Source organism: Sinocyclocheilus anshuiensis, unplaced genomic scaffold (genome assembly GCF_001515605.1).
Source record: "Sinocyclocheilus anshuiensis isolate Anshui unplaced genomic scaffold, SAMN03320099.WGS_v1.1 scaffold442, whole genome shotgun sequence".
NCBI lineage: Eukaryota > Metazoa > Chordata > Actinopteri > Cypriniformes > Cyprinidae > Sinocyclocheilus > Sinocyclocheilus anshuiensis.
This window is the reverse complement of record NW_015542354.1, coordinates 396502-409056: the sequence shown is the minus strand read 5'-3', so window position 1 is coordinate 409056 and position 12555 is coordinate 396502. Positions and strand designations below refer to the sequence as shown.

General features: G+C 38.4%; 1 protein-coding gene across 1 annotated transcript in view; it reads left to right on the top strand.

Moving 5' to 3' along the window:
• LOC107691615 (ephrin type-A receptor 6-like) overlaps nucleotides 1–12555 on the top strand; it is a 123559-nt gene that overhangs the window by 74838 nt on the left and 36166 nt on the right. The window contains exons 5-6 of the mRNA XM_016490302.1: nucleotides 6696–6851; nucleotides 8620–8955. Of these exons, the coding sequence (XP_016345788.1) occupies nucleotides 6696–6851; nucleotides 8620–8955 (492 nt within the window). The remainder of the gene's footprint in view (nucleotides 1–6695; nucleotides 6852–8619; nucleotides 8956–12555) is intronic.

The window sequence follows — 12555 nt, the reverse complement described above, 5'->3', positions numbered from 1 at the left end:
ACAACAAAAATATATCTTGACTCCATATAGTGGTTATTTTGGGAAAATCCCAGGTATTTTGAGCAGTAGTATTATAAAAAAATATGTGCTAATATAAAATTAAATTAAGTAGCCTATATAAAATTTCAAAATAAATCTATCAGTACTTTTTTACTTAAGTACATAACAAATCGAGTACTTTTGTACTTTCACTCGAGTAACATTGAAAAAGGAATACTTTTACTTTTATTAGAGTAATATTTTATTATACGTATCTGTACTTTTACTCAAGTACTTGATCTGTGTACTTCGTCCACCACTGCCTTCTGTGTTATTTCTGGGACAATATATTGCCCCCAAAAAAGTAGTTATTGTGTCAGGCCTATATATGGATTGATCTTTGACTCTTCATTGAAAAACCACAATAATTCATAACAGATAAATAACTTAAGCATCAGTACAGAAACATATTCACAGTATAATACTCAAATTACAAACTGTACTCAAAATAGTCATAAATTGCCTGTATGCAATGAGAAACAAGACGGCTGTATGCATTGTGGCACGACATGCCAAGACTAATTCTGATATAGTTTTGATATAGTTTTCTGCTTGGATGATTTGTGCTGCAAATATACCAGTTGTACTGCTATCCAACTTGTTTTGCAATGGGGAAATCAGACTGTTTTTATACAACTAAAATAACTGGAAACGAATTACTCCAGAAGGCTTGCACTTTCAACTAAGAGATGGCTGCATCCGCTCTTACGTTAAAAATAAGGTGGATACAGTATGTAAGCCATACCACCAGTGCTACTAGTGAGTAAACATTTGCAGGTATATCCCCCCCGGAGCAGCTCAGGGTCAAGTGTCCTCCTCAGTGGCACATAGAGCGAAATTGCAATATCAACAACTCCGCAATACCAAAGTAGCATTACATACAGGACCGAACAACAAGTTCTGCATTAGCAGCCAGTTAAATGTACATCAAATTGACACAGATAAATGGAAAGCAGAATTCCTCCTCCGCTCAATGAAGGCCTATTGCTGAGCAAAAGGCAGAAAATACACACGCGTCTCCTCGGGTAGAAAATCACATTCATAACATTTGAATACTAACTGGAGATTAAACATTCATAATTTGTCCTAAAACTCAATGCTTATCATTTTTTTTTCAATATTCGCTCCGGGCACCAAGTCGGAGGAAGGCAGCACGCGCTCGCAAGCCGCTGAACACATTTAGCAGTCCATTACAATTTTTGCTATAGACGGCCTTTCCAAATTGAATAATGACTGTTAATACTCTGCATTTTGTAAAACTGTCATGTGAGGAAACATTGAGTATATTCCAGCAATCTGTCACTCTACCCTTTGTTTGCCAACTGCTAACTGACAGATATGATTAGCATTCAGGAAAACGCTTCAATGGGATTTGTATATCTAAATGCTGAGATGAAAAAATAACACAAATTAGTGGAATCAGCAGTATCCGGGGCTGCCCGAAATGGACCACTGATTGAATTTCTTTTTTTACAATTCTTTTTTTTTGCCTATCAAAGCTCCCCGATTTGTTTCCCTCGCACACCAAAGCTATTATTTCCAGCGTTTTAGCGTATTAAGTAAATGTGCTATCATGGGTCTATTTCCTCCTCTGGGGACTGACATACAGCTGGAGGCAATCTCCAATGCTTATTTCCATACCCAGATAGACTGTCAACAGAGAGTAGAGAGATACAGAGAGGGAGGTGGGCAGATGGAGGGACAAAGAGAGAGAATGAAGGAGAGAGATATAGAGACCAAGAAAAGGCAAGAGAGAGAGAGAAGAGAGATGATGAGGCCTAGACTGCTCTGCACCGTCGGGTCACTAGCTCTGAGTCCATTCATTAAAGGCGAATGAGAATTTTAAACCGCATACGAAATCATAATTGCATTTTCTACCGGCAGTCCCCTGTGCTAACGATGAAATTGTTTACCTGTGGGACTACATCTCTTCCTCGCTCTCTCCTAAAATTCTTTCTCTCAGTTCCCGTCTCCTCCTAGCCTTACACCTCATGCACACAAACACAGCGGTGCTGGAAATTGCCCCAAAACTGTCATCGAAAGAGAGGAAAAGAGACACGAAGAAAAGACGAAGAAAGAAGGGGAGGGAAAGAATCTCTAGAACTATATCTTCCACACAGACACTCTCTTGTCCTCCTGTCATAAAGGTCTTGTCCTCGGGGGCAAACAAAGTGCCGTTGAGATGGGATGATTGCTCGGGGAGAGAGAGAGAGAGACTTACTCTCTACGCTGTCTGTCATCGTAACAATTCAGACACACTCGGAATAATAAAACACTCCACTTTTTTTCCAAATGGACCACCTAAACCCTCCTCGACGTTGTTATTATGCGCTACATGACCATTAAGCAAAAGCCTGAACTGGAGGTCAGGCAGCCGAACAACTTTCCCAAGGTTCGTTCCCAGAGCCACGGCCGTTTTTTCTAGAAAAGTTTAAAACGCGGTTGCAGGGAATTGGATCGATTTTCTAAATTACTGTCTCCTGTTCATCTCCACTGCTGTTCTAACCCCCTGCTCAGACAGTATGTCAGCTGATACTCAATACATGTCTGACTGAGGGGGGAAATTATATATTCATATTGACATAGCCATTACGGAGTCCATTAACTGGCACTGAGGGTTGTATTTAATTGGCTTTTTAGAAGGTACACGTCTGAATTGTGGACATCGCTGGATCCGGCAACTGCTTTTTAGGTGAAAGTAGCAGAAACGACTCTTTTAGCACCTAAAGTTTGTGTGGTATATGAATCAGGCTTAATTGCTCCAAAAACAACAGAAATCATTAAAATAAAACCAAATAAACTTCTGAAAATGAAGCTTAATTAAAGGTGAATGTAGTACTGTTTTTATGTTTTTTTGCTTTTATTTTCCCAGCGCACCCATAACAATGTTCTTTTTTTTTCCCACTGTGTAATTACAAGCCTCGTAAAGAGCCATACCGGGAGTCGTTTTACAATGTGAGCAAATTAAAATTGAACTAATTTCCTAGATCCAAATGACCACTTTGTTATCACTCCTGCCTCCAGCGCTGCCTCATCCTGCTTTGCATCCTTTGATATTGAGAGCTGAACCGTTCTGCAGCATGGCTGCCTGTGGATCCTCTGGGGAAAGGTAAATGCTGCAGAATCGTACCGTTCTTGGTATCACTGGTCTTCACTTCACTGAGGCAGATCTACGTCTTCTGTTGGCCTAATTAGAGCTGCCATGGGTCTTGTAAAAATACCAATACTTGTGGTTCTAGTTAGAGGTCATAATAAGAGTAATACTAGTAATAAGATCAGGAGCAGTAGCACTAAGAACAGAAATAATTGGAACTACAGTGGTAAATTGATATAAAAGGATATTTCTTCAACTTTGGACTCTCTTATATCCCAGGGGTTATTTTTTGTTCAAACATTGTTTTTTTTTGTTTTTTTATGAATATTTTATTGTGTCATCTCCAGTCGTGCTGTAATTTTGACAAATTATGCACAAAGTGTGAAAATATATTTTAATTGTGTGTATTTGGGATACAAAAAAAAAGCTAGCTGTGAAATTAGCCTTAAGACATTTTATTCCAAAATGTTTCAAATATATTTTCAACCACCATCATTTTCATAACAGAAACACTATATATAACTTGACAATGCATTTTCATGACTTTCAGGGGGAAAAAAACTGTCTACTGTCTGACATTATCTTATAGTTCACAACTTCAGTGGTAAAAAAAAATAATAATTTTAATGTTTGTTTGTTTTTTTTCATTAAAATTATTTAAAATATAGCTTTTTATTTAAAATGTCGTTCCCTTTCAGTTGACATCTTGAACCACTTTTAATTTTTAACTACCTTGTCTCATCTGGAATTTAATGCACAATTTTCCAATAAATTCCGAAAAGATAAAAGACCCACCCACATTTTCTTCTATGCAATATCCTGTTTCACTTCAAAATATGTCTTATTGTGAAAATAAAATGGGTTGCGATCCGCATTTCACATTGACTTTAATGTGCAAACCAGGAAAGATAATTTTTCTCAGATCTGTTTGGTGGCTTATTTGTTTGACTGCTTGTCGTATTTGCACTTCCATAATATATGCTCTCCATTTCCGTGAAATAGAAGTTGACTTTGTTTACAACAGATCTAAATAAAAGTAAGAACCCTCATTAATGATTTATGCATTGGAGTTGTTTTCCTTGCTAGGAAAGCTGCCAAACGCCTGTACCGATTTTAAAAGATGCTAACAGAGGTCCTGCGCACACAACTTGTTTCCCTGCATCACAATAAGGACGAAAGGCTGCTGGGGAAGCTCTCCGGGAATGGCCCTGTTACTGGAGAAGGTGTCTGGAGTCAGAGAGAAACAGATCAATGCCTGTAATGTTGTGGCTATAGAGATTTACCAACCTCTGAGGAGCAAATTTAAATAAGAGTAAAACTAGTGTGTGTATTTGTGTGTGAGAGAGAGAGAGGTAGAGACACTACAGAAAGAGATCTGCTATCTTACATCTATGATGTGTGTAAGTATATGTGCTTGTGTGTGTACCACTTAACTCAGTCTCGTCTGGCTGCTCTCCTGGGCCTTGGCGAGTCTTTCAGTGTGGAGTCTAAGTCCAAGACGGGGAGTGTTTAAGAGCTGCTATGGTTTGGAGCATAGAAAAGATCAAATGAGTTAGGCTGCACACTGGAGAGAAAGAGAGAGACTGAGAGAGGGAGAAGCTGAAGCTTTTAATGTATCTCTTAAGCTACCAGTTCCATGGAGACTGATGGGGTAGTTAAAGATTGAAAACATTACCTCACATTTTATCTGTCTTATACATGTCCATATTTTAACCGGTCATTTAGGGATGTTTGTCTGCATGTGAGTTTAGACCAACAATATAATATTTAAATAACATAAAATATTTAATTTGTCAAATAGGGAATGCTAGAATGAGTCTTGTGTGAACATGATTGCAAAGTGGATTATTAATGTTTTTGAAAGAAGTCAATTATTCTTACAAAGGCTGCATTTATTTGCAATAATACATTAAATCAGTAATATTGTGAAAATGCTATTACATTTTTTTTTTTTTTTTTTTTTTTTCTTTGATGCAAAGCTGATTTTTCAGCAGCCATTCCTGCAGTCTTCAGTGTAAGATGATCCTTTAGAAGTAATTTTAATATGCTGATTTGCTGCTCAAGAAATGTTTTTTATTAACAATGTTCAAAACGTCTCCAGGTTACGTATGTAACCATGGTTCCCCGAAGGGAACGAGACGCTGCGTCGAAATGCTACGGGAACGCCTCCAGCGTGACCACGCTCTGAATCACATGTGTAATCAGTCCAATGGATGGGCGAGACGTCACGGGCGGGGTGTCGTAGCGACCAGGAAGCATAAAAGCACGTGCGGTGAAACCAACGTCACCTTCTAGGAGTGAAGCAAGTGCTGGCAGGGATGCCGGAAGTATGGCCCTGAGACGCAGCGTCTCGTTCCCTTCGGGGAACCATGGTTACATACGTAACCTGGAGACGTTCCCCTTCAGGAACTCGAGCTGCATCGAAACGCTACGGGAACGAGAATACCCACGCCGCCAGACTTGCAAATCCCTGCCTAGTGTGGAAGAGTACAACTGAGGCGAGAGAAAAGGGAGCCAGGAGTGGCTAAAGTAGACGGGGCCCGCCATCCCGAAGGCCAACTTCTGGAGGAGGAGATGGATGAGTCAGAGAGAGAACCTGAGGGGACCATGCGATATCATCTGAGTCGCAAACAAGTCCACCTGAGCCTGGCCAAAGACTCTCCAAGTCTGCTTCACCCCTCGGGGTGAGACATCTATTCCCCGGGCCTCGGCCCGTGCCTCGACAGGATGTCTGCCCCCACATATATAAAAGACCACTGCTGTGTTGTCGGTGCGTACCAACACATAGCGATCTCTTAGGCCTAAGAGGAAGTGTTTCAAAGCTAGAAACACGGCCAGCATCTCCGCACGTAGGCACTGCCACGTGACCTTGAGCATGCGAAGCGGGTTTCCCTTCGGGGAGAACCCCTTGGTCTTAAGCCACCACTGTAGGGGTCTCATGTACAGCAGGCCAAAAGTAACAACATTGGACGCGGCTGCCATCAGACCCAGCAGTCTGGAACGCTGGAGGTGTTCCCGTAGCGTTTCGACGCAGCTCGAGTTCCTGAAGGGGAACAGCTATTCTGCTTGATATTTATGTAGAAACCATGATTTTTTTTTCAAGATTAGCCTATTTGTAGAATAGAACATTTAGAATATATATCAGCATATACAGTATTTGAAACAGAAATCTTGTATAACATTATAAATGTCTTTACTGTCACTTTTAATCAATTTAATGCATCATTACTGTATAAAAGTTTATTTTATAAAAAAATAAATAATAATAATAATAATTAAAAAATAAACAGTCTTACTGACTCCAAACTTGGTAAAAATGAATATGTGTTATCCTATAAATAATATAATATATTAAAGTTTTAAAGCCTTTATTATTCTAAAGCCTTCTTCATTTGTGATTTCCCGCAGCAAATAGGGATATATATATATATATTTGATTAACAGTTAATTTGATTAAATAATTTGCATACTGTATCATTCAATTTAATGTTCAATTAAATTTGTATTATCAATAAATCCTGGAACGCACAGCCATAACGTTTCTCTTATGTTTTCTCCACAGCCTGCAGACCTGGGTTCTACAAAGCCTTTGCAGGAAACATCAAATGTTCAAAGTGTCCCCCACACAGTTCCAGCCACACCGAGGGTTCGGCACAATGTCACTGCGAAAAAAACTACTACAGAGCCAGCAAGGACCCTCCCACCATGGCCTGCACACGTTAGTCAGCCTACTGCTCTGTTTTCATTCATTTCCAGTTTTATTTATTTATTTATTTTTATTTTTATTTTTTTTCAGTTTCAATTTTAGTGTGCTTTACATGCAGTGAAGAAACAGCACATTTGTTTTTCCAAATTGGTGGCAGCTTTAAAAAATAGTTTAAATAACCAAATAATATTTAAAGGAATAGTTCACCAAAGAGATGAGTTTGTTCATCAGAACAGATTTGGAGAAATTTAGCATTACATCATCAGTGGATCCTCTTCAGTGAATGGGTGCCATCAGAATGAGCCCAAACAGCTGATAAAAACAAGCAAAAAATATTCTAAAACAGTGGGAAGACAACAGATGATTTTTTTTTTCTTTATTCCCTGAAAGAAGCATTATTATCGATTATGGGCTCATATTTTAGTCAGAAACAATGGTTTGAAGTTAAAAACATCTTAATGATGGATTTGTTTCTTACAAACACGCAGCTTGTGGCTTCACGAGATTTTAATTGATAGACTGGAGTGGTGTGGATAACTTGTGGATTATCGTGATGTTTTTATCAACCTTTTGGACTCTCATTCTGATGGCACCCATTCACTGCAGAGGATCTGAGCAAGTGATGAAATTCTGAATTTCTCCAAAATATATGAATAAACAAACTCATTAACTATTCCTTTAAGCAATTTCACACAAGCTAGAGTCTATCCTGTAATATCAGAGTGTGATCTGATCATCCTCACAACAAGACGAACACTACAACTATATTGCAATGATTTTAATATTGAAGTTCTCCCGGGTCATTTTCAATAGCATCTATAACTGTGACACAAGAAGATTCCAGCTGCATTTGTATGAAGTGAGAGTGAACGAGTCAGCGGTGTGATAAAGGATATGTGAATGTTTTCAGTGCACCAGTTTCAGTTTCCCAAGGGAGAAATAAATATATAAAATAAGATTAAAAAGATAAAATTCAGTACCAGTGCAGAACAAAAAAGTAATCAAGAGATTTAAATTAAAAGGAATTAATTAAATAAGTATTAATAATTGAGAAAGTAATTAAGAAAGATAAACTAAAGATGAACAATAAGACTAAATGTGCCAAAAATAGTGATATTGTTAATAATAATAATGTTCTCTCTCATCATTCTCATTCTCATTCTCATTTCTACTCTTATTGTTTCTGATTCTATCGATCAGAATTCCAGTTATTTCAGTCTTCTGCTTCATCACCCTCTTCCCTTTCCCTTCTTCTGCCCCCCATCGCGCTTACCCAAATTATTCACCAAACTCAATCTTTTCAACACCAGCAGCAATCTGCATTAAAAACAGGAGAGGAGGAATAATTACTTCCTTGTTATTCACGAGTGGGTGCAATTATCATTAACTATGATAATCATGCCTAGGACATATTCTCATTATCATCATTAGCTAGGTCTGGGAAACAGCAGATAAACGCAGACTTCCCTGTATCTGGCTCTGAGCCGGCATTCTATAGGAAGCAGAACCAGGGTACTAGAGCAGAGACATTTGTATATCAGCGAAACCAGAGGGAGGGAGTGAAAGAGAGATGGCAAATGCTCTCGAGTGGTTTTTAAGGCATTAAAAGGATTCATTAGTTAATGCATATGCACCATTTTTGAGAGAGCGGAAAAAAGATAAAAATTCTTAATCTGCATAATATTTTGCTCAAATAGGTGTTTTTTTTTCCTCTCACAGATGGATTTCTGTCAGCATGATAATTATGGTTGCTAAGGACTCGGTGTGTCTTTTCTTTTAGGACCGCCCTCCTCTCCTCGAAACATGGTTTTTAACATCAATGAGACCGCCCTCTTTCTGGAGTGGACTCCGCCCAGCGACACAGGTGGTCGGAAGGATGTAAGCTATAATGTCTTCTGTTTCCGATGTGGAGCTGATGGCCAGGCCTGCGAGGCATGCAACAACAACGTGCGCTTCGTACCCAAACCCACGGGCCTCACAAGCACCTCTGTGGTGGTCCAGGACTTTGTGGCGCATGCCAACTACACATTCCAAATCGAGGCCCTGAATGGAGTGTCGGGCTTGGGCAGATCCGAGAGACAGCTTGCCAATATCACCATCAGCACAGAGCAGGCTGGTGAGTAGAGATTTATTAACACTGAACTGACTCGAACTGAACAGGGGATCGTTGATATTCTAGGCTTTTTTAAGTTTAAAGTTATGTTGTGACAATATACTCACAAACAAGGCTCACATTACAGAATAATTTAGGAGTGGACTAAACAGATATCTGCATGTGATTCTGATGCTGTAACGTATCCGGTCCATGAACTTCCGTCTGCTAGCCATCAGAGGTCACCCTTTCCATTTTCATTGACTCTCGCACTACACACTGTTGCATATCACCCCGGACTACATATCCCATCATTCATTGCACTGATTGCACACAGCACTGATTGCACACAGCTGTTTCATATCACTCACTCACTATTTAACACTCCATCTCACTCCTGCTAACTGCCGAGTATTGTATGCGCTTATCGCCAGTAGTGATAGCTACTCTACAGAGCCCTCGTTAGCTTCCTAGCCTAGCCTAGCCTAGCCTAGCCTAGCCTAGCCTAGCCTGTTTTCTCAGTTTCTGATCCGTGCCTGTTTTCCTGGATTTATCCCTTTAGTCTTGCCCTTTTGATTCTGTTCGCCGATCGAAGACCCACGCTAGCCCTAGGATTATTCTTGTGTCTTGCCCGCCATATACCTGTTTGCCATTGTTCGACCCTGCCTGTGTTTCTGACCTCCTCTGCTTTAATAAAAGCTTGCACATGGATCCGCACGTCTCACGTCTTGTCAGCCCCGTAACAGATGCATTAAAATGATACATTAATAAAGAAAAGAGCTTATTCATTAATTATTATGTTGTAGGTATAATCAGTATAGTATAGGGAAGGCTTCATAGGTGGACAACTGGAACTGCAGGCTGTCTTCCAACAGCTCATAAAAAATACTTAAACAATTAAATTAAATTAAATTAAATTAAATTAAAGTTCGGGGTCAGTAATTTTTTTAAAGAAATTAATACTTTAAATTAGCAAGGATACAATAAATCAACCAACAGATATACTAAAACATTTATAAAGTTATGAAATATTTTTATTTAAAGTAAATGCCATTCTTTTGAACATCCTATTAAATCAATTTCAAAGAAATAAAAAAAATGATGTGTCACAGTTTCTACAAAAATATGAAGTAGCATGAGTGTTTTCAACATTGCTAATAATAAGAAATGTTTCTTGAGCTGCAAATCAGAATATTAGAATAATTTATGAAGGATCATGTGACACTGAAGACTGAAATAATGGCTGCGATAATTCAACTTCACAGCAATAAATAACATTGTAAGATACAATAAAGTAGAATTTATTTTATTAAATATTTCATAATATTGCTTTGTTTGCTGTGTTTTTGAACAATTAAGTGTAGCACTGCTGAAAGAAATTTTAAATAAATAAAATAAAAACGTACAGACCCCAAACGTTTGAACAGTTAACATATATAGGCATAGTTCATAACTACTTCAGAGTTATGTGCCCTCTAGAAGCTTGCGTTCTGCAAGTGAACGGCGTATTATTGTGCCATCTAAAAGAGGCACAAAATCACTTTCACAGACTTTTTCATTAACTGTTCCCTCCTGGTGGAATGACCTGCCCAAATCAATCCGAGCAGCTGAGTCCTTAACCATCTTCAAGAAACGACTAAAAACACATCTGTTCCACCTTTATTTGACCCTCTAACTCTAACACTTTCTATTCTATTTTAATTCTACTTTATCTATATTTGTTTTATTTTTTTTATTCTTTATTTAAAAAAAAACAACAAAAAGCAAACACTAGCTTTCTATTTTTTCTATTCTATCTACTTGTTTTTCTTTGTTTGTGTGTGTATGTGTGTGTGTGTGTGTGTATAATATATATATATATATATATATATATACACACTTTGCTACGTGTACTGCGTTAGGCTAACCGAGACTTGTCATTTGCACTTATATATTGTTGCTCTTTTGTTAGTTTTGACTGCTTTTATTGTCCTCATTTGTAAGTCCCTTTGGATAAAAGCGTCTGCTAAATGACTAAATGTAAATGTAAATATAGGCCTATTCTTATCTACTTGGTTAGAATTGGTCCAATTTGTAGTTAATCTTAAACAGTCTTGACTGGTTAAATTATAGCGTCTCAGATTCTCATTCCAACCTCTGTCTCCTGATGTTCTGAGCAATAGACCTGCTAGCACGCTTTCCCAGTCTGTAAAAAAAAAAAAACCTTGGCACAAGGTATTCATAACTATTGCCATCCTGGCCAGACTCTCATTGTTCATCATGATAATGATGATAACTGCAAATTTAATTTCATCCTGGAGAGGCATTGTCTCAGCACATCAAACGTCTCCTGGCCTAAGCTCAGTTTCACACTAATAGAGACACACTGCTTTATCTAAAAGCCTGCTGTCTTCCTCAATCTGGCTGCTGTATCTGCAGATATGGCCAAACTTCATTATTAGAATCTGCCCAAGTCTCCACAGGACGGCTCTCTCGACTCTCAGGACTTATTCTCACATCGTTTTTATCAATTTCCCTGTGTGTGCCCATTTCCTGTGCTCTGACTGATGATTCGCTGCTCACTTTTATTGGCTGGATTGTGCTTCAGCTTCATTGGTTTGTGTTTTGGTAAAGCAGAGCGATTCAACCGTTTCCTCATCTTTGGTTATCTAGATGTCTCCTTTAAAGGAACAGTATGAAGTACAATTTGTTGCATGAAGTACTGCAACATGATGAATGATTTTATGTCTGGAGAAGTGTGAGAGGTTAAAAGTCATATCTGGACCAGGTGGTCTTATACAGCAGGGCAGGGTATAAAATGGCAGGGTCATTTTATCCTTTGTAAAGACAGGGAGGCTCATCAGCATCAGTGTCATTGAGGAAGAAAGATTGATTGATATGATCAATCTGCCTCATGAGCTGTAATCACAGTGAAGAGCTTCACACCCATCCTTCAAGCCCTCAATCTACCACCTGTGGAGAGGGAAAGAGACAGAGCATAGGGACGAAATTGAGCTGCACAGTGTATATATAGCAACTGAAAATATTCAGAGCAGTTTTGTAGAGACTTTTCAAAATATATGAATTGTATTGATTTAGAGCAGGGACTCCTAAATGGACAAAAAGACTAAATAAAATCCTGTCATCATTTACTCACCCTCATAATGCTCCAAACCTGTATTCCTTTCTTTCTTCTACATTACAGAAGATATTTTGAAGAGTCCTGGCTGAGGTCTGAGTAGGCTGAGTCTGAGTCTAAATGATTTTGGATCTATGACAAGTCCAAAACTATGAAAGTATGGTCTTGGACCCGGTCTTGAGGTGAACTTGAGAGACTATTCCTTTAAAATCCTGTATTTACATCATTTATGATGATTATGTTGCATAGGTGATAAAATAATTATTGCTGATGTACAGAATCAAATAATTGAATATTTGCCAAATAATTACATATAAATGTATAAATGAATGAATGAATGAATAAATGAATGAATGAATGCATGCATGCATGAATAAATAAATAAAATAATAATAGGTGCCCTTTAAAAAGGTCATTTTTAGAGGAATTTATGAAGCCAGTGACCCTAGCAAAGCATCATGATTCAAGAGATCCAAACAAGCCTTAATGGTGAACTCTCACCGCCA